At 62.9% G+C, this 20,170-nt stretch overlaps 2 protein-coding genes across 2 annotated transcripts in view; one reads left to right on the top strand and one right to left on the bottom strand.

Annotated features, from left to right (window-relative positions):
- The window catches only part of PRKCG (protein kinase C gamma), a 25,182-nt gene extending 18,062 nt beyond the window's left edge, over nucleotides 1–7,120 (bottom strand). The window contains exons 1-2 of the mRNA XM_048832464.2: nucleotides 6,627–7,120; nucleotides 5,026–5,057 (exon numbers count right to left, since the gene is read on the bottom strand). Coding sequence (XP_048688421.2) covers nucleotides 5,026–5,057; nucleotides 6,627–6,793 — 199 coding nt within the window. The 5' untranslated portion in view covers nucleotides 6,794–7,120. The remainder of the gene's footprint in view (nucleotides 1–5,025; nucleotides 5,058–6,626) is intronic.
- On the top strand, nucleotides 7,064–20,170 carry LOC125627881 (beta-2-glycoprotein 1-like). Its single transcript, XM_048832475.2, has 9 exons — nucleotides 7,064–7,577; nucleotides 8,078–8,188; nucleotides 9,345–9,500; nucleotides 10,221–10,406; nucleotides 12,919–13,030; nucleotides 13,215–13,291; nucleotides 14,100–14,279; nucleotides 15,582–15,785; nucleotides 16,493–20,170. The coding sequence occupies exons 1-9, from the start codon at nucleotides 7,064–7,066 to the stop codon at nucleotides 16,555–16,557; spliced, it is 1,605 nt and encodes a 534-aa protein (XP_048688432.2). The 3' UTR covers nucleotides 16,558–20,170.

The raw sequence follows: 20,170 nt of genomic DNA, 5'->3' as shown, positions 1-20,170 counted from the left end.
GGAGCAGACAGAGGGGGGAGCAAATAGAGACATTAGCAGAGCAAGCTCTGGACAGTAACAGCGACACCCCCCCCCGCCCCATTCAGACCCCTCCCAGAACCCAGATTCGGGGCAGGGAAATCCTGGCTCAACGGACCCCTAGACTCATAGGTTTATAGCACCTCCTCTCCACTGTGGGGAGATGGGCCCCCCACAACTCTGGGACAGCCAGCACCAGAGGGACAGGCCAGCTGGGGCAGTGGGGGATGGTTCGGGGGTAGGGGTGGGCAGCTCAGCATGTTGAGGGAAGGTTCAGGGTGAATTGGGGGGGCAGGGTTGAGGTTGGGAGGGAAGGTTCAGTGCGGTCGAGGATAAGTTTGGGAGGGATGTTTTGGGGGGTTGAGGAGAAGATTCAGTGTGTTTGGGGTGAGTTTGGGGCGAAGGTTCAGAGGAGTTTTGGGGGACAGGTTGGGGGAGTCAGACTGAGTTGGGGGGATGAGTCAGGGGAGTTGGTGGAGCCGGGGGGAAAGGTCGAGGGAATTGGGGTGAGTCGGGGGGATGGGTCAAGGGGGCAAGTCAGGAGAAGGCTCAGGGATGAGTCGGGGGGGTCGTGGGAATTGGGGTGAGTCGGGGGGACGCGTCGGGGGAGTTGAGGGATGGATCGGGGGAAGGCTGAGGGATGAGTGGGGGGGATGGGTTGGGGAGTCGGAGTGAGTTGAGGGGGAAGAGTTGGGGTGAGTCAGGGGGATGGATCAAGGGAGTTGGGGGGACGAGTCGGGAGAAGGCTCAGGGACAAGTCGGGGCGTCGGGGGAGTTTGGGTGAGTGGAGGGGCCCACTCAGGGGAAGTCTCAGGGATGAGTCGGGGGGGGGGGGCAGAGGACAGCTTGGGGGGGTCGTTTCTCTCCCCTTCCCCCTCTCGCGGCATCTTAAGGCTCCAAGGAGCGAGACGGGGAGATCTGGAAGACGGGTCTCCATGGAAACAGGCAGGAGCAGAAACCACAAGAGCCAGGAGCTGGGGGGGCGGCAGATAGGACTTGGGGGGGGCAAGGTGTGGGCTTGACTCCCCCATGCATCCTGAGAGCCGGCCATCCCCCCCATGCCACGCAGGCTGCTCCCTGCTCCCACCACTAGGCCCACAGCCAGGAATAGAACCCAGGAGTCCTGGCTCCCACCCTCAGTCAAGCTTTCTGCCCCGGGTGGGGAGTGATGGGGGCCCCCAGGGATCTGGACTGGGACAAAGCAAACTCATTACCTACGGGGGTGGGGATGCAATGAACAATCCCCCCTTGGGGACTTGCCTGATGGTTCCCATGGCAACGGCTCCCCCACATCGCCTCCCCCTGGCCAGCTGCACCAAGAAGTGAAGGGAGGAGGGGGTGTCTGGGAACCTGCTGCATCCCACCGCTGCCACCAGCCGCCCGGGCTCTGCCAGTCTCCCAGGGGGCTCCCCCCTTCCAACTGCCGAGGTTCCAGGGGGGACCCCGGTTCCCCCCACAGCCCTGAGCTCCCCCTGCCCAGGGTCCATCCAGTACCCTGTTGCTCACACTCCCGCCCCACATAGCCACACGCACCAGCCGTATCCTGGGGCAAATGCTCGCCCCCCGTCGTTCTCCCCACCACACACCCCGTGTGCACGCTCCCCCCATCACGACCCACCTTGACAGTGCCTCCTGCACACCCACCCCTGCACACACCCCAGAAATGCTGCACAACTTGGGGCCATCCCTGTGCACGCCCAGCCATGCTTGTGCCAACCTACCCCTTCCTTGTACGCATCCTCCCGCCGCTCTGCTGCATTAATACCAAGGGTCTGCATGCACACCCCAACCCACACTCGGGCCAGTGTACACAAACATGCACACACTCGTGCACATGCAGACACCACACGTGTCCAAAGCCACAAACTTGTGCATATACACACATGCACCTGCATACTCTGGTGCATGTGTGCAAATGGGCGTACGTGTGCAACCCCTGCATGTGTGCCAATTCACACACTAGTGCATGCCTCCTGCACACATGCAAATGCACACACACCCTGCACCATTGTGCAAATGCATACACTCATACAGATGCACTCATGCAAATGCACACCAATTCACACGCCCAGCCACTAATCCCCCAGATCTGCACCCACCAGCTCTACCTTGCTGCACCAACACACACACGTGTGCAAAAGCTGACCCACTTGTGCCCACGGCCGACATGTCTTGCCAGTCGCACCAACAGTCTCCACATGGACCGACCCTCACCGGTGTGTAAAGGCACCCGCCACCTAGCCTCTGGCCACACACTTGTGCAAGGGCGTCTGTGCCACACACCCCCATGTGCTACCTCGGCACCTGCACACCTGGCCCCACACCCTGATACACTCATGCACATCCCCAGCAGCTTGACACTAATACCTCACTTGCTCTTGCACACCCAGCCCCCAAATATGTCCACCACCACAGCCTCCCCCACATCACCGTGTACAACCCGTCACACACCCCTCCTCCCACCCCGTCTGCACACACCCCCCACCCACCCGTCACAAACCCCTCCTCCCACCCCGTCTGCACACCCCCCCCCACCCACCCGTCACACTCCCTTCCACCCACCCCGTCTGCACACACCCCACCCACCCGTCACACACCCCTCCTCCCACCCCGTCTGCACCCCCCCCACCCACCTGTCACACACCCCTCCTCCCACCCCGTCTGCACACACCCCACCCGCCCGTCACACCCCCCTCTACCCACCCCCATGTGCACACACCCACACCCACCCGTCCCATCCCCTTCCACCCATCACATGTTGTGACGAAGTGGGACTGTTCTTAATGTTTCCTCTGAATAGTGTGGGGGTGCCTCAGTTTCCCCTAGGCAGTTCTTAAGTATCTAGGGGGTGGGATAAGGGTGTGTGATCGTTGCAGAGCCCTAGAGGGCAGGTGTGTGCAGGGGTCTGGACACAGACAATGGCCGACACCCTGTTTCCTGGCAACTGATGGCCTGGGCCCTTCCCCCCTTGCAAGGTGAGAGCTAAAGGGTTGGAGAACAAAGGGATCAGGTGGTCTCCTGGCCCGCGAAAGGGACAAAGCCCGGAGGAGGAGGGGCTGGAGGGAGTTTCAGTTGGGGGCTGGGACATGGAGTGAAGGGCAGACGGGGTTGTCTGGCTCACTGCCCCCCAAAATGGACCCAGATAAGGGGTCCTGTTCTCTGCACCTACAAGCTCTGTTTTAGACCATGTTCCTGTCGTCTAATAAACCTTCTGTTTTACTGGCTGGCTGAGAGTCACGTCTGGCTGCGAAGTTGGGGGGCAGGACCCTCTGGCTTCCCCAGGAGCCCCGCCTGAGCGGACTCGCTGGGGGAAGCGCACGGAGGGGCAGAGGAGGCTGAATGCTCCGAGGTCAGACCCAGGAAGGTGGAGCCGGGTGAGCTGTGTGTCCTGCAGACAGCCTGCTCCCAGAGAGGAGACTTCCCCAGAGTCCTGCCTGGCTTCATGGGGAGCAGATCCAGAGCATCGCCCGGGGACTCCGTGACACATGTGCACACACCCCACCCACCCATCACATCCCCTCCACCCGCCCCGTGTGCACTCCCCCTTCCTCCCACCCGTCACACCCCCTTCCTCCCACCCCCATGTGCACACACACACCCCACGCACGCATCACCCCCCCTCCACACACACCCCTGTGTACACCCCCACCCCACCCCCAGTGAGGACACTCTAAGAACCACCCCCCTCCCATCTATTTGGTCCCCCCCACCACCACTTAACACTCAGATCCTGCCCCCACCACACTGGGCCTCATGCTGCCAGCTGGGGGGCGGGGGGGGGGGCAGAGTCCACTAGAAACTCTCCCCCCACCAGCTCTAGGACTGGCAGGAATCCCCACCCCCATTTTACACATGAGGAGCCCAACACACACGCCCCCGCAGTCCCTCTCGCCCACCCTGCCCAGAGCTGGTCCCCCAGTTCATCACTGGCCAATCAACCACAGAGCCACGCCCCCATTTGGAGCATATGGGGATTTCCCCATTATCCCCCCCCCCCCAACACACATATACCTGCGGGAGGGGGGAGGCAGGAAGAAATCTCCCCACCCCACCCAGAACCCCCAGATCCCCTACACAACCGCCCAGCTAGCCCCACTGGCCTCCTACCCCACATGCAGCCCCCCCCTCCCCACAACTCCCCTAAACACAAAAGCCCCACATCCTCCACCCCCAGCCCCCACAAATCCACACTCCCCTCCCAGAGCCAGGCAGAGAACCCAGGAATCCTGGTTCCCGGCCACCTGCCTGCTCTAACCCAGCAAGGCCGGTGCCAAAGCCGCCCCCCATCCCTGGCCCTGGGACTTTTGCTCCTGGGTGTCTGGCCAGGAGGTCAAAGAGCCCCACGTCACTGCAGAGAACCCAGGAGTCCGGCTCCCAGCTCCCTTGCTCTAACTGCTAGACCCCGCTCCCCTCCCAGAGAACCCCAGGAGTCCTGACCCCCAGTTGTCAAAGAAGCTTAAAGAATAAAGCTTCAAGCGTTTGAAAGGTCACCCAGTATTAGGTATTTTGGGGCTTTTTTCAAGCAGAAACATGGAATTTTCCAGCCAGTCCCTAAAATAGCCGGAGTCGAGAAATCTAGTTCAGAGCCTAACAGAGCCATGGGCTGTGTGCTGGGAACAGGCTGCAATGTTCCCCCCTGACATGCGACCACACCTGGAGTGGGGCATGGGGGCTGGTTATACCGGGACCCCTCGCCCGGTGCTGAGACGTGGCCCCTCTGGGGTGGGGCGTGGGGGCTGGTTATGCTGGGAGCCCTCGCCCGGTGCAGAGACGCGGCCCCTCTGGGGTGGGGCGCAGGGGCTGGTTATGCCGGGAGCCCTTGCCCGGTGCTGAGACGTGGCCCCTCTGGGGTGGGGTGCGGCTGTGCGCGGGCTGGTTATACCATCAGCAGAAGGCAGAAGAGAGGACCCCAAGGCTGAGAGTGGGAGTGACTGTCTCCCCCCAAGTATGGCTCTCAGTGGAGTGGGGGGGGTCACTGACCCTGCAGGGTGGGGGGGGGTCTCTTACCTAGACACTGCAGTCCCTGCTTCCCAATCCCCCTAAAAGCAAGAGAGAAACACAATGTTACTCTAGGGCTCACAGCTGTCATGAGTTGCCCACACTCAGCTCACCCCAATACACATATTTAACATGCACCCCACTCCTCCCCTGCCCTAACATCTGCTATGCCACAAAGTAGGAGGCTGGGAACCAGGACTCCTGGGTTCTATCCCGGCTCTGGGAGGGGTGTGGGGGCTTGTGGTTAGAGCAGGGGGCTGGGAGCCAGGACTCCTGGGTTCTGTTCCCGGCTCTGGACCAACCAGTCCCTCTATGCTAAGACTAAAGGAAGGGCAGCAGCAGCAGAGCCCTGGGGGGGCGGGGGGGTGAAGTGGGAAGGGGATGAGATGGGGGGTTCTGGGGGGGGGTCTCACCAGATGAAGTCAGCGCAGTGGCTGCAGAATGTGGGCTGGGGGGGCACTAGGGGGGGTCTGACCAGATGAAGTTGGTGCAGTGGCTGCCGAACGTGGGCTGGGGGCATTGGGGGGGCGCTAGGGGGTGCTGGGGGGGCGCTAGGGGGGTCTCACCAGAGGAAGTCGGTGCAGTGGCTGCCAAACGTGGGCTGGGGGCATTGGGGAGGCGCTAGGGGGGCGCTAGGGGGGTCTCACCAGATGAAGTCGGTGCACTGGCTGCCGAAAGTGGGCTGGGGGCATTGGGGGGGAGCTAGGGGGTGCTGGGGGGGCGCTAGGGGGGTCTCACCAGATGAAGTCGGTGCAGTGGCTGCAGAAGGTGGGCTGGGGGCATTGGGGGGGAGCTAGGGGGTGCTGGGGGGGCGCTAGGGGGGTCTCACCAGATGAAGTCGGTGCAGTGGCTGCAGAAGGTGGGCTGGGGGCATTGGGGGGGCGCTGGGGGTGCTGGGGGGGCGTTAGGGGGGGTCTCACCAGATGAAGTCGGTGCAGTGGCTGCAGAAGGTGGGCTGGGGGCATTGGGGGGGCGCTGAGGGTGCTGGGGGGGCGCTAGGGGGGTCTCACCAGATGAAGTCGGTGCAGTGGCTGCAGAAGGTGGGCTGGGGGCATTGGGGGGGAGCTAGGGGGTGCTGGGGGGGCGCTAGGGGGGTCTCACCAGATGAAGTCGGTGCAGTGGCTGCAGAAGGTGGGCTGGGGGCATTGGGGGGGCGCTGGGGGGGCGCTAGGGGGGTCTCACCAGATGAAGTCGGTGCAGTGGCTGCAGAAGGTGGGCTGGGGGCATTGGGGGGGCGCTGGGGGGGCGCTGGGGGGGCGCTAGGGGGGGTCTCACCAGATGAAGTCGGTGCAGTGGCTGCAGAAGGTGGGCTGGGGGCATTGGGGGGGCGCTAGGGGGGTCTCACCAGATGAAGTCGGTGCAGTGGCTGCAGAAGGTGGGCTGGGGGCATTGGGGGGGCGCTGGGGGGGCGCTAGGGGGGATCTCACCAGATGAAGTCGGTGCAGTGGCTGCAGAAGGTGGGCTGGGGGCATTGGGGGGGGCGCTGGGGGTGCTGGGGGGGCGCTAGGGGGGGTCTCACCAGATGAAGTCGGTGCAGTGGCTGCAGAAGGTGGGCTGGGGGCATTGGGGGGGCGCTGGGGGTGCTGGGGGGGCGCTAGGGGGGGTCTCACCAGATGAAGTCGGTGCAGTGGCTGCAGAAGGTGGGCTGCTTGAAGAATCGCGCCGTGAATTTGTGGCTCTTGACCTCGTGGATCACCTTCTGGCGCAGCGCCCCCTTGCGGCAGAACAGCGGCTTGGCCAGGCACTCCAGCTCGGTGGGCGAGGTGACCAGCGCCATGGCTCCACCTGGGCCCCCCAGTCCCGGGCGGGAGTGGTGGGAGGGGGGGAAGAAAGACAGAAAGAGGAAAGGGGGAATGGAGGGAAGGGAGGGACTGGGTGGATGGAGGAGGCAGAAGGGATGCACAGAACAGAAGGAGGGGGAGAAAGCAGGGGATGGAGGGAGAGAAGAGATGGAGTGATGGAGAGAAGGAGGCAGGGAACGGAGGGATGGGAGAGAGAAGGAAGGGAGGGAGGAGAGAGGGATGGAGAGAAGGCAGAGGACGGAGGGATGGAGAGAGAAGGAAGGAAGGGAGGAGAGAGGGATGGAGAGAAGGCAGAGGACGGAGGGATGGGAGAGAGAAGGAAGGAAGGGAGGAGAGAGGGATGGAGAGAAGGCGGAGGACGGAAGGATGGGAGAGAGAAGGAAGGAAAGGAGGAGAAAAGGGATGGAGAGAAGGCAGAGGACGGAGGGATGGGAGAGAGAAGGAAGGGAGGGAGGAGAGAGGGATGGAGAGAAGGCGGAGGACGGAGGGATGGGAGAGAGAAGGAAGGAAGGGAGGAGAAAAGGGATGGAGAGAAGGCAGAGGACGGAGGGATGGGAGAGAGAAGGAAGGAAGGAAGGGAGGAGAGACGAATGGAGAGACGGCAGAGGACGGAGGGATGGGAGAAGAGATGCGGGACAGGGAGAAGGAGGGATGAGAGCAGGGGGGATGGAGAACGAGGGATGGAAGCGGAGGCGGGGACCGGAGGGCTGAAGGCGACAGCGGAGCGGAGGTTCCCAGCCGCCGCCGCCGGGGGCCGAGGTGGGGACAGGCGCGCCGGCAGGGAAGCTGCCGGCCGGTCGGGCAGTGTGTCGGCTGTGGGGGGAGAGCGGCGGGGGGAGGCGGGTCTCTGACGGCTCCAGGGGAGGAGTCGGCCTTAAAGGAGAACGGAGCCGGGCGGGGGGGGGGGGGCGTTCCCTGAGGGGGGCCTGAGAAGGACACCCCCAAATGTAGATCCCCACGGACAGACACCCGACCCCCCCTCCAGATCCCGAATCCCCCCAGTTCCCAGCTCTGGGAGGGTAGGAGGCAAGAGGAGTGACGGGGCTGGGAGCCAGGACTCCTGGGTTCTCTCCTGGGGTCTGGGCAGGGAGTGTGGACTAGTGGTTAGAGTGGGTGGGGGGTGGCTGGGAGTCAGGACCCCTGGGTTCTCCGCAGTGACGTGGGGCTGTTTTGCTCCTGGGTGCCTGGCCGGGAGGTCAGAGTCCCAGGGACGGGGGTGGTTAATCGATAACCTGGGGGGGGGGGGTATTTATATCCAGGGCCGGGGACACTGGCTTCACAGGGACGTCGCAGGACCCCGCCTGCCATGCCCTACGGTGCCTCCCTCCTCCTGCTGCTTCTGCTGCCCTGGGGCAGTCACTGCACCACAGGTGAGGGGCAGGGGACCCCCCCACCCGCTGGCATATCTTCCCGCCAGCCGCCTGCCTACCCCCCCCCCGGGCTCCCCCACCCGCTGGGTTCACAGGCTTCCCCCTCCCCTCTCTGAGGGTTTCCCCCATACCCTTCCCCCGCCTGCCGGTGTCCTCCCTTCTCCCCTCCCTCGTCAGGGTAACCCCGCAGCTCACCCCCCCCCCGCTGGCCTCGCGTCCCCCTCCCTCACTAGGGACCCCCCGGCTCCCTGCCTCTTCCCCCTCTCCCCCCCAGGGGTCCTTCCACCCCCTCTTCTCTACCCCCCAGGGAGGGGGGCTATAGACTGGAGGGGGGATCCCGCACTCCCAGGGAGTGGGGCTGGGGGGGGATCCCGTGCCCCCAGGGAGGGGGCCTATAGACTGGAGGGGGTGACCTCGCCTCCCCTGCCCCCACTCGAGGAGTGGGTCTGGCTCAGCCGCCTGCCCTTGTCCCGTGTGATTTTGTTCCCAGGTAATTGTCCCGGCTGGGGCTTTAAACAGCCTTTGCTAGAAACCAGGGAGGGGCCCCAGTTCTCAGCCCCAGAGAAGTGACCCCCAGGGCCCCCACCATGGGCTGGGCAGGATTGAGAAAGAGATGGAGGGATAGATAGATGGATGGATGGATGGGGATGGGGGGGTGGATGGGGATAGAGAGAGGAGGGGGTGGATGGGGAAGGGGGGGTGGATGGGGATGGGGGGGATATGAGGATGGACGAATGGTGCATGGGGCCAGGTGAACAGACAGGTGTCTGGGGGATGGACACCCCGCCAGGCTTCCCAGCCGGTACGGAGGGGAGAATTCTGCCCCCCCAGCCCCCACCCCGGCGCCCAGAGGCACTCGCTGGTAGCTATGGTGGGGACTGCAGGGGCCCCTTTCCCCTACAGGCAACCTGCCCTCCTACCTTCCTGTTAAAGTGAGGGGGTCTTCGGCGGGGGGAGGGAAATGTTTGTAAGAGGCCCCCCCTCTTCAAACTGCCCCATTTCTAACAGCAGTTTTGGGGGGGGGGCCCTGTGTAAACAGCTGAGTGGGAGCCAGGACTTCTGGATTCTATTTGCTGTGACTTCCTTCCCCTCCTTTTATGCCTCAGTTTCCCACCTATACAAGCCACCCCAACAGCTCCCCTTCATGTCCCCACAGGCGCAGATGGGCCCAGTCCCTGCCCAGCCCGGAGGGAGGCGCCGGCAGAGGGAATGGGCCAGACCTGCCAGAGGACCTGCACCCAGGACCGCGACTGCTCTGGCCGCAGGCAGTGCCTGTGTGATGGGGCCTGCGGGCTGAGCTGTGTGATACCTGGTAGGCGCCGGGACTGCTGCTGGCTCCCAGCCCCCACCCCCCAGCTCTAACCACTAGACCCCACTCCCCTCCCTGAGCCGGGACACAACCAGGGAGTCCTGGCTCCCAGCCCCCCCCACTCTAATCACTAGACCCCACTCCCCTCCCTGAGCCAGGACACAACCCAGGAGTCCTGGCTCCCAGCCCCCCCCACTCTAACCACTAGACCCCACTCCCCTCCCTGAGCCGGGACACAACCAGGGAGTCCTGGCTCCCAGCCCCCCTACTCTAATCACTAGACCCCACTCCTCTCCCTGAGCTGGGACACAACCAGGGAGTCCTGGCTCCCAGCCCCCCCACTCTAATCACTAGACCCCACTCCCCTCCCTGAGCTGGGACACAACCCAGGAGTCCTGGCTCCCAGCTCCCCCACTCTAATCACTAGACCCCACTCCTCCCCGAGCCGGGACACAACCCAGGAGTCCTGGCTCCCAGCCCCCCCACTCTAACCACTAGACCCCACTCCTCTCCCCAAGCCGGGACACAACCAGGGAGTCCTGGCTCCCAGCCCCCCCACTCTAACCATTAGACCCCACTCCCCTCCCTGAGCTGGGACACAACCCAGGAGTCCTGGCTCCCAGCCCCCCGACTCTAATCACTAGACCCCACTCCCCTCCCCGAGCCGGGACACAACCCAGGAGTCCTGGCTCTCTCCATCCCAACTGTCTTTGCGTTTCCCAGGCCGGACCTGCCCGTGGCCCGTGCAGATTGATAACGCCAAGACACATTTGGCCCAGGCTTCCCGCGGCTTCGGGGCCCTCATGGAGGTGACCTGCCAGCCAGGCTTCAGGATGTCCAAAGGGCAGGGAGCGGCGCTGAGCCGATGCCAGGGGGACAGGAAGTGGAGTCTGACGGCATCCTGCGAACGTAAGGGACGGGAACACCTCCGCCAGTCACCAGTCGGGGCCTTCGCCATCCTCCACCCTGCAGAGCCAAGCACCGTGATCCTACTTCCAGCACCATCACCCAACACCCGTCCCCAACCCTGTCACCCTGTCCCCAACCCCGTCACCCAACATCCTCCCCCAAGACTGTCATCCAACACCCGCCCAACCCCATCACCCCATCCCCAACCCCATCACCCAACACCCTCCCCAACCCCGTCACCCTGCCCCCAGCACCGTCACCCAACACCCGCCCCCAACACTGTCACCCCGCCCCAACACTGTCACCCCACCCCCAACCCCGTCACCCCACATCCGCCCCAAACACCGTCACCCTTCCCCAACACCATCATCCAACATCCGCCCCACCCCAACCCCATCACCCCACCCCCAACCCCATCACCCTGCCCCCAGAACCATCACCCAACATCCACCCCAACATCACCACCCCGCCCCCGGCACCATCACCCAACACCCGCCCCCAACACTGTCACCCTGCCCCAACCCCGTCACCCCACATCCGCCGCAAACACCATCACCCTGCCCCAACACCATCATCCAACATTCGCCCCACCCCAACCCTATCACCCCACCCCCAACCCCGTCACCTAACATCCGCCCCAACATCACCACCCCGCCCCCAGCACCGTCACCCAACACCCGCCCCCAACACTGTTACCCCGCCCCAACCCCGTCACCCCACATCTGCCCCATCACCCCACATCCGCCCCAAACACCATCATCCAACATCCACCCCACCCCCAGCACTGTCACCCAACACCCACCCCCAACACTATCACCCAACACCCGCCCAACCCCGTCACCCCACCCCCAACCCCGTCACCCAACATCCGCCCCAACATCACCACCCCGCCCCCAGCACCGTCACCCAACACCCGCCCCCAACACCGTCACCCCGCCTCAACACCGTCACCCAACATCCACCCCATCACCCCGCCCCTGGCCCCATCACCCTGCCCCAACACCATCATCCAACATCTGCCCTGCCCCAACCCCTGCCCCAACCCCATCACCCAACACCCGCCCCAACGTCATCACCCAACACCCACCCCAGCGTCATCACCCCGCCCCCAGCACCGTCATTCACGCTGGCAGTTGCAAAGGGCAGGCTGCTCTCTAGGCAGTGAGCTGATCAGGATGAGTCCCGGGGCTGATTCAAGGATAACGGATCCCCTGGCAAGCGGAGACCTAGATATGAAGGCAGAGCAGCTCTCCTGGACCTGCGTCCTCCTCCAGCCCACCCCCAGGGGGAGTCAGGGAACACAGCATCTGGAGCAAGGGGGCCGGCGCTAAATAGGGTTAGGGGACCGCCTCCCCGGGGGGACCGAGCTCTGGGCCACATGGAAACTGTCCCACCACCCCCCGCGACAGTACGCTTGCGGGAAGGGCTGGAAGCCAGGACTCCTGGGTTCTTTCCCTGGTTCTGGGAGGGGAGTGCAGTCTAGTGGTTAGAGCAGGGGGGCTGGGAGCCATGACGCCTGGGGTCTATCCCAGCTCTGGAAGGACAATGAGGAGAGCGGGGGGTTGGGAGGCAGGAACTTCACCTCCAAAACCAATTTACTCCCCTGAATTTTCCCCTCAGAGCCAGGACTCTGCCTCCTCCCTAAAATTCCAGTGAAATAAGAGAAATGTTCCCCTCCAAGCCTCAGATGCTGCCCCCCCCCAAAAAAAAATTAGAGCCAGATCCTCAATCTAAACTCTGAACCCCCAAATTGGGTGACCCCTCCACTCCAAGATGATCTCTGACCCTTCGGCTCCAGCCACGAGGGAAGGAGCCAAAGTCTTCTTTATTCCCCCCCACATGAAATCTTCCCCGCCCCATGCCACCCAGGAGAGAGATGGAGCCTGTTGGGGGGAGCAGAACCCAGGAGTCCGGGAGATGCAGCGTTCGGGGAGGGACCTACTCCCAGCAAAACCCACGGGGTTCCCCCACTTGTCTGGGAATTACAGCCCCAAGGGAAAGGCTTTGGAGGAGAGGCGGAGCTAAATAAGGGGAGGAGCCAAATGTGGAATGGGGTGGGGCCTGCTGGGAGGGGGAGGAGGCAAATGGGGCAGAAGGGGAGGAGTTTACAGAGAAGGAGAAGCCAAATTGGGTAGGGAGGGGCCAAATGGGGCAGAGGAGAGTCTTACCATGAAAAGGGAGGAGGCAAATAAAGGAATTGCAGGGCGCAATGGGACAAGGAAGGTCCCAGTGGGGATGGAGTCTACTGAGAGGGAGGAGCAAATGGGAAAGGGGAGGGGCCTATTGGAAGAGGGTGGGGCAAGGGCCTGTCTCTTAAAGGGATTCTGCCCCACCTTCTGCAGGTGTAAAGGGGAAGGAACCTAAAAATATATCTTCCCCTTGCTGAGGGAGGCCTTTAATGGCTCTTTGTGTCTGGAGGATGCTAAGGGTTAAGGGGGAGGAACTTGGCTGCCAGACAGCGGTGACCCCCCCCCCAAGTTGACTCCCCTCCCCCTCCCGTCCTCTGTTCCAGGGGATCTGGCCCCGTCGTCCTTCTGCAGCCCCCCGCCAGAGACCGACAATGGATTTCACAGCGGTGCCTCCTACAGGGCAGGCGGGGAGGTGCGGTACAAGTGCAAGCGCGGGTGAGTCCCCCCCCCCAGTTCTGCTGGTGCCCCTCACTCCCGACCCGCAGCCCCCTGCAAGCCCAGCCCAGGGCTCCCCCCCCCCCCCCGCACACCAGCCCTGCCATTGCCCCTCACTGCCGACCCGCAGCCCCTCAGAGAGCCCAGCCCCATCTGCAACCTCACCTCTCCCCCCGCTCCTCAGGTACCGGCTGGAGGGCCCAGAGACCATCCGATGCCAGGAGAACCAGGAATGGTCTGGGCCCGCCCCAACCTGCCACCGTGAGTAGGGCGAAGGGGGGCAGGGGTGGAGGGTCCTAGTTTCTCTCTGTCCCCATCTGCCCCCATGCCGGGGCTGGCCCATCCTCCTGGGCTCCAGTGCCAGGCCGGGCCCCCTCCCAGCTTGGAGGGAAGGTGGGGGGCTGGGACGGTGCTCTTGGAGGGGGTTGTGAGGGAGCTTGGGGGATGCCCTAGAGAGATAGAGACATGCCCCCTCCCTCCCCAGCCCCCTTCCCTTCATCCCTCCATCCACTGCTGCATCCCCCCCATCTGCCACGTATACCCTGCATCCTCTCCAGCCATCCACCCCACACACACCCCCATCTGCCCCCTACATCCCCTCCAGCCATCCACCCGCCACACCCCCTATCCATCCACACACCCCCATCCACCTGTCACATCCCCATCTGCCTCCACATCCCCTCCAGTCATCCACCTGTCACACCCGCATCTGCCCCCCACATCCCCTCGAGCCATCCACCCGCCACACCCCCATCTGCCCCCTACATCCCCTCCAGCCGTCCACCCCCCACACGCCCCCATCTGCCCCCTACATCCCCTCCAGCCATCCATCCCCCACACCCTCATGTCCCCCCACATCCTCTCCAGCCATCCATCCCCACACACCCCCATCCATCCCCACACCCGCATCCACCCCCCACATTCCCTCCAGCCATCCACCCCCCACCCTCCTGCATCCCTGTACCCCCCATGCAGCCTCCATCTCTCCACCCAGCCCTTCGTCCTTCCCTCCCCCTGGCCCTGCTCTGTCCTTCCCCCGGGCCTGGCCGTGACCCCCTCTCTCCCCCAGCCGTGTTCTGCCCACCCCCCGGGGACATCGCCGAGGGCTACCTGGTGGCGGTGGAGAAGGCTCAGTACCGGGCCGGGGAGCTGGTCTATTACCTCTGCAAGCGCAGCTACCTGCTGGACGGCACCAACCGGGTCACCTGCCGGGGCAACGGCACCTGGTCGCCCCGGCCCTTCTGCAGAGGTACCGCCCCCTCCCCCCCTCCCCTCCTCCCCCAGAACCTCCAGCCAGAGCCACAGGCCCATCTACCCCGGTATCCCGCCTACTCCCATCCCTGCCTGATCAGCCCTGGGCCTATCTACCCTGATATCCCCTGTCCTCCCATCCCCACCCCGTGATCAGCCCCCGGGCCCATCTACCCCGGTATCCCGCCTACTCCCATCCCTGCCCGATCAGCCCTGGGCCCATCTACCCTGGTATCCCCTGTCCTCCCATCCCCACCCCGTGATCAGCCCCCGGGCCCATCTACCCCAGTATCCCGCCTACTCCCATCCCTGCCCGATCAGCCCTGGGCCCATCTACCCTGGTATCCCCTGTCCTCCCATCCCCACCCCGTGACCAGCCCCCGGGCCCATCTACCCCAGTATCCCGCCTACTCCCATCCCTGCCCAATCAGCTCTGGGCCCATTTTACCCTGGTATCCCTTGTCCTCCCATCCCCACCCCGTGATCAGCCCCTGGGCCCATCTACCCCGGTATCCCGCCTACTCCCATTCCTGCCCGATCAGCCCCTGGGCCCATTTACCCCGGTATCCCCTGTCCTCCCATTTCCCCCCCCGCCCCCGTGATCAGCCTCCAGGCCCATCTACCCCGGTATCCCGCCTACTCCTATCCCTGCCCGATCAGCCCCGGGCCCATCTACCCTGGTATCCCCTGTCCTCCCATCCCCACCCCGTGACCAGCCCCCGGGCCCATCTACCCCAGTATCCCGCCTACTCCCATCCCTGCCCAATCAGCTCTGGGCCCATTTTACCCTGGTATCCCTTGTCCTCCCATCCCCACCCCGTGATCAGCCCCTGGGCCCATCTACCCCGGTATCCCGCCTACTCCCATTCCTGCCCGATCAGCCCCTGGGCCCATTTACCCCGGTATCCCCTGTCCTCCCATTTCCCCCCCCGCCCCCATGATCAGCCTCCAGGCCCATCTACCCCGGTATCCCGCCTACTCCTATCCCTGCCCGATCAGCCCCGGGCCCATCTACCCTGGTATCCCCTGTCCTCCCATCCCCACCCCGTGATCAGCCCCCGGGCCCATCTACCCCGGTATCCCACCTCCTCCCATCCCCCCACATCAGCCCCTGGGCCCATCTACCCCGGTATACTGCCCTCTCCCTGCCCCCAGATCAGCCCCATGGGCCCTGGTATCCTGCCCCCTCCCCGCCCCCTGGATCAGCCCCCTGGACCCATCTACCCGTTATCCCGCCCCTCCCTGCCCCTCCCCAGCTGGAGCCACGGGCCCATCACCCCAGTATCCCGTCTCCCCGCAGCGCGCTGCGTGGTGCCCGCCCAGCGGAGCCGTGTGCTCTACCAGGGCCGCAAGCTCTGGATCCAGGAGATCCCAGAAGGGCAGGTCCAGCACGGGGAGATCGTCACCTTCTACTGCCGGAGCCAGAACCAGACCCAGAGCTGCAGCTACCCGGCCCCCTCGCACTGCTTCGATGGCCTGCTGCCCCTGCCGGCCTGCTACGACGGTGAGGGGCAGGGGGCTGGGGTGGCACGGGGAAGCCGTTGGGGGAGCTATGGGGCAGTGGGGGGGGCAAGGAGAGAGCCGTTGGGGAGCTATGGAGAAATGGGGGCAGGGAGGGAGCCGTGGGGAGCTATGGGGAAGTGGGGGCAGGGAGGGAGCCATGGGGGCAAGGAGAGAGCTGTGGGGGGAGCTATGGGGCAGTGGGGGGCAGGGAGAGAGCCATGGGGGGAGCTATGGGGCAGTGGAGGGCAGGGAGAGAGCCATGGGGGGAGCTATGGGGCAGTGGGGGGCAGGGAGGGAGTCGTTGGGGAGCTATGGGGAAGTGGGAGGCAGGGGGGGAGCTGTTGGGGAGCTATGGGGCAGTGGAGGGCAGGGAGGGAGCTGTTGGGGAGCTATGGGGAAGTGAGGGCAGGGAGGGAGCCGTGGGGGCAAGAGATGTACTGGGGGGGCGGTTGTGTGGGGACAGGGAGCTGTAGGGAGGCAGTAGGAAAGGGGTGGGGGTGTAGATCTGTGGGGGGAGGGGTATGTCCACAGGGCAGGGGGCGGAGGAGGTGGATCCTGGAGGGAAAAGAGGGGAGTCCGGTGGGGGGAGAGCTGAAGAGGATGGAGGGAGCCCTGTGGGGTTCAGGGGAATTCAGAGGGGAGCTGCAGGGGTGCTGGGGGTATTTTTGCCCCACTCCCCTCCTCACCCCTGACCCCGTCTCATTTCAGAGCCCACCTGGCTGCAGTACAAACTGTTCCCCAAGCGGGTGGTGTCCGAGATCCGCCCCTGCTGAGCCCCCCCGGCCCCCCACACCCACACACAGCCTGACCGGATGGACCGCCCATGTGGCGGGGAGGAGCCAGTGGCCAGCAGGGGACCCGCTGGACAATGCTCCTTTCGTGGGAGGACCAATCGTGTGAAAGCTCCTCGTGCGAGGGCCCCAGATTGCAAAGGCTGCTTGTGCAAAGGTCCAGTTGTGTGAGGAGCCCGTCGGGCGAAGGCCCCATTGTGCAAAGAAGGTCCCCTCGTGCAAAGGCCCTATCGTGCACAGACTGCGATGCCAAGGCCCCAGTGTGAGTTCCCATTGTGCGAAGGCCTCGTTGTGCAAAGGACCCATCGTGCGAGAGCCCCATCGTGCACAGGCTGCAGTGCCAAGGGCCTACCGTGAGATGGTCTTATCGTTCGAGGTCCCATCTTGCAAGGGCCTGTCGTGCAAAGGGCCCATCGGTACCAGGGCCCCATTGTGCTGGGCATGAAAGAGCTGTGGGCGGAGTGGGGCAGTGGAAGGGGGCTTCCCTGCCCCCATTCAGTGAATTCCAGTTGTCAGGGGGATCCAGTCCTGGCTTTAGAGCCCATCTCCGCCCCAATAGATAACTGGGGGGGGGGAGAAAATCAAGGAAACTCCATTCCAGCTGGCAGTGGGATCCAGTGCCGGGTTTTCCCTCCCCCCCATAGGGCACACTTGGGCAATCCATGGTGGGAGGAATCCTATCGAGTCCATTCCTGCTGCCAGGGAGATCCAGTGCCGGGTTCCCCCAGCCTGCAGTCCCAGAAGGACCAGTCCATGGGACGGGGAGGGGGGGGGGGGGAGAGGGGAATCTAGTCGAGTCCATTCCAGCTGGCAGGGTGATCCAGTGCCGGGTTTTCTCCTCCCTGTGGCCTCAGTGAAATCCTGGCCCGGATTCCCACACCTGGAGTGGACTCTGAGTCCATCTCTGTGGCAGGAGGTGGGGGATCATGCCCGGGAGGTCTCTGCTCTCTGGAGGGGGAAGGGGGCAGAGCGGGGGCTGTACGTTCACTTGTATTTATTGGCTGTGAGGTTGCCATTTTTAGTAGAGAAATAAAACAAAGCATGATGCTGAAATCTATCCCAGAATCCTCTGGGGCCTGGAATTGGGTGGGGAGGGAAATGCCCCACAAAGGGATGATTTTGGGGTTCACCAGAAGAACGCACTGCTATGGGATAATATTAGAGTCACCCAGGGAACTCCCTGCTACAGCATATCAGGGTTCCCCAAAAAGGATAATATGAGGGGTCACCTGAGGAACTCCCTGCTACAGGCTAATAGCACAGGTCACCTTGGGAACTCCTCACTATGGGATATATTGGGGTCACCTGGTGGCACCCCTCTGATATCAGGGTTCATCCAGGGAATCCCTTCGCTAGAGCATAATAGTTTTCATTCTCAGGGTCCCCCCAGGATAATATCAAGGCACCCAGGATCTCCCTGCTATGGGATAATATTGGGGGGTTCACATCCCTGCTATGGCTAATATCAACATTCACCCAGGAGACCCCTGCCCTGTGGGATAATATTGGGGTTCACTCAGGGGGACCCTTCCAGACTCATATCAGGGTTCAACAGGAAAAATCTCCCTGCTATGGGAAAATATTCTGGTTGAACACAGGGAATTACCCCTTGTGAGCTCATTTTGGGGTTCAGCCAGGGGAACACTCCCTTGACTGGTAATTTTGGGGTTCAGCTGAGAAACTCCCTGCTGCAAGGGATCCCCCTTTTCTCTCTTCCTCAGTGCTTCTACCAACACACCCCAAAATCCCTCTCCCAGGAAACCTACATGGTGGGGGTCAAATTCCCCAGAGCTGGGTGGTGGCATTGTGGGGGCTCACACTTCCCCTTCTCCCAGGCAGGCAGCTTCCTGGAATAGGGCCTGGGCAGCGTCCAATGCAGGCAGCCAGGGAACAAAAGGCCAAAGACCTGATACTATTCACGCACAAACAGAACAGGGGCGCGGAGGTGAAGGACTCCGGGAAGGAGGGGGACAAGGATGGGGGGGGTCAGTGTGTCCATCCCTATCCCACCCCAGACCACAGCGACTTGCCTCCCCCAACCACAGGAGCGGTGCCCCGTGCTGTTAAACCCAGGACATGTCACCTTTAGCCTGCGGAACTGACCGACACATGAGTTAGCATGGCCTCAGGGGCAGTGGACCTTCCTGGGCCCAGAGTGAGGTCAGGAAGGGCTGTGAGGTTCCCTCATCCCCCAGATGCATTACAGGGGGGAGGGGAGTAGGGGGCTGGACCAGCCTTTCCTTATGGGGAGTTATTCCTCCATTGCCCATGTGGGGGTGTTTGGTATCTTCCTTTGACTTTGACAAAGCTACAACTGACCACTATCTGAGACCGAGGTAGATGGGCCCATGCCTCTGGACGAGGGGGGCAGGGAGGGGTGGGATACCAGGGTAGATGGGCCCATGGCTCTGGTCCAGGGGGCAGGGACGGGTGGTGAGATACCAGGGTAGATGGGCCTGTGACTCTGGTCTGGGGGGCAGGGCGGGGTGGGATACCAGGGTAGATGGGCCCGTGGCTCTGATCCAGAGGCAATGAAGGGGGCAGGATACCGCGGTAGATGGGCCCGTGGCTCTGATCTGGGGAGCAGGAAGGGGGTGGGATACCAGGGTAGATGAGACCATGCTGTGGTGCAGGGGGCAGGATACCTGTCACCTCTGTGTTCTTGGTGAACCAGGGCGCAGTATCCAGTCTGTCTGACTCACAAAAGACCTCCATCTACCCCGCACTCCCCCAAGCCTCTGCTTGCATCAAAACTGCTCCGAAGACAGATTTACAAAAAACAATGGAAAGGCCGTGGGAGACCCACCGAAACCCCTGGGAAGAGGGTGACAGGATTAAGGCAACTCCCCGGCCTCATGTGCATCGGAGGTGGGACAAGGAGGCATCTCCATCAGCCTACAGCCTGGACACCAGAGATCCCAAGGCAAGACCCGCAGGGAACTCTGGGAGCAGGGAAGCACGACACGCTGGGGGATCGCTGCTCCCGATGTTAATGAACCCACGCCTGCACACCCCCAGCTCAGCAGTTATCAGCCCAATTCTAGTATTGACTCCTTTACTGGTATCCAAAATACTGAAGCTCCCTAATTGTATTGTGAGCTCCCTGGAAGGAACACCGTCCATAGCCAGGAATGATCAGCTCCTGTTGTCTAGTCTGAACAAAACAACGTTGGTATCCTCCCTTGGGCCAACAATTTACCCCCAAACACATCTAATGTTCTTCCTTGAACCACTGTTCTTGCCCTACCCCTCTACCCACGCTCAAGTAAGTGCTCTGACACCTGGATCCAAAATCTGCATCGGTTCCATTGGGACTTCATCCTCTCCTGACTGATCGTGCTGGGGGCTCTGCCTGTCTCCTGGACCCGCAGCTACCCCCCCCCACCTGGGACCCCTGCTCGATTCAAGCTTCACAGAGTGGCGAGAACCCAGCTCTCTCTCGGTGTAGCCTTCTGACCCTGGCTTGTGTGATCCGTTCTAGTTTTCTAAACCTGCCTTTTACAATCAAGTTTTAGTTTGATTTAATATTATAACCGCTTTGTTTGTTTGGCTCCTCTCTGGCTATTACCTGGCAATAAATAACTTTCACGGTTAA

The sequence above is a fragment of the Caretta caretta genome, chromosome 23, assembly GCF_965140235.1.
Source record: "Caretta caretta isolate rCarCar2 chromosome 23, rCarCar1.hap1, whole genome shotgun sequence".
NCBI classification, from domain to species: Eukaryota; Metazoa; Chordata; order Testudines; family Cheloniidae; genus Caretta; species Caretta caretta.
The sequence above is the reverse complement of the archived record's forward strand: the minus strand, read 5'-3'. Positions and strand labels throughout refer to the sequence as shown.

What these genes read in the sequence shown, in the direction of transcription:
- LOC125627881 (XM_048832475.2), top strand. Translation starts at nt 7,064, where the DNA reads ATGGAGAGAGAAGGAAGGAAGGGAGGAGAGAGGGATGGAGAGAAGGCA. An exon ending in CGCCGCCGCCGGGGGCCGAG is followed by an intron (nt 7,578 to 8,077) that starts GTGGGGACAGGC and finishes ATTTATATCCAG; the next exon opens with GGCCGGGGACACTGGCTTCA. An exon ending in CGGTACAAGTGCAAGCGCGG is followed by an intron (nt 13,031 to 13,214) that starts GTGAGTCCCCCC and finishes CCCGCTCCTCAG; the next exon opens with GTACCGGCTGGAGGGCCCAG.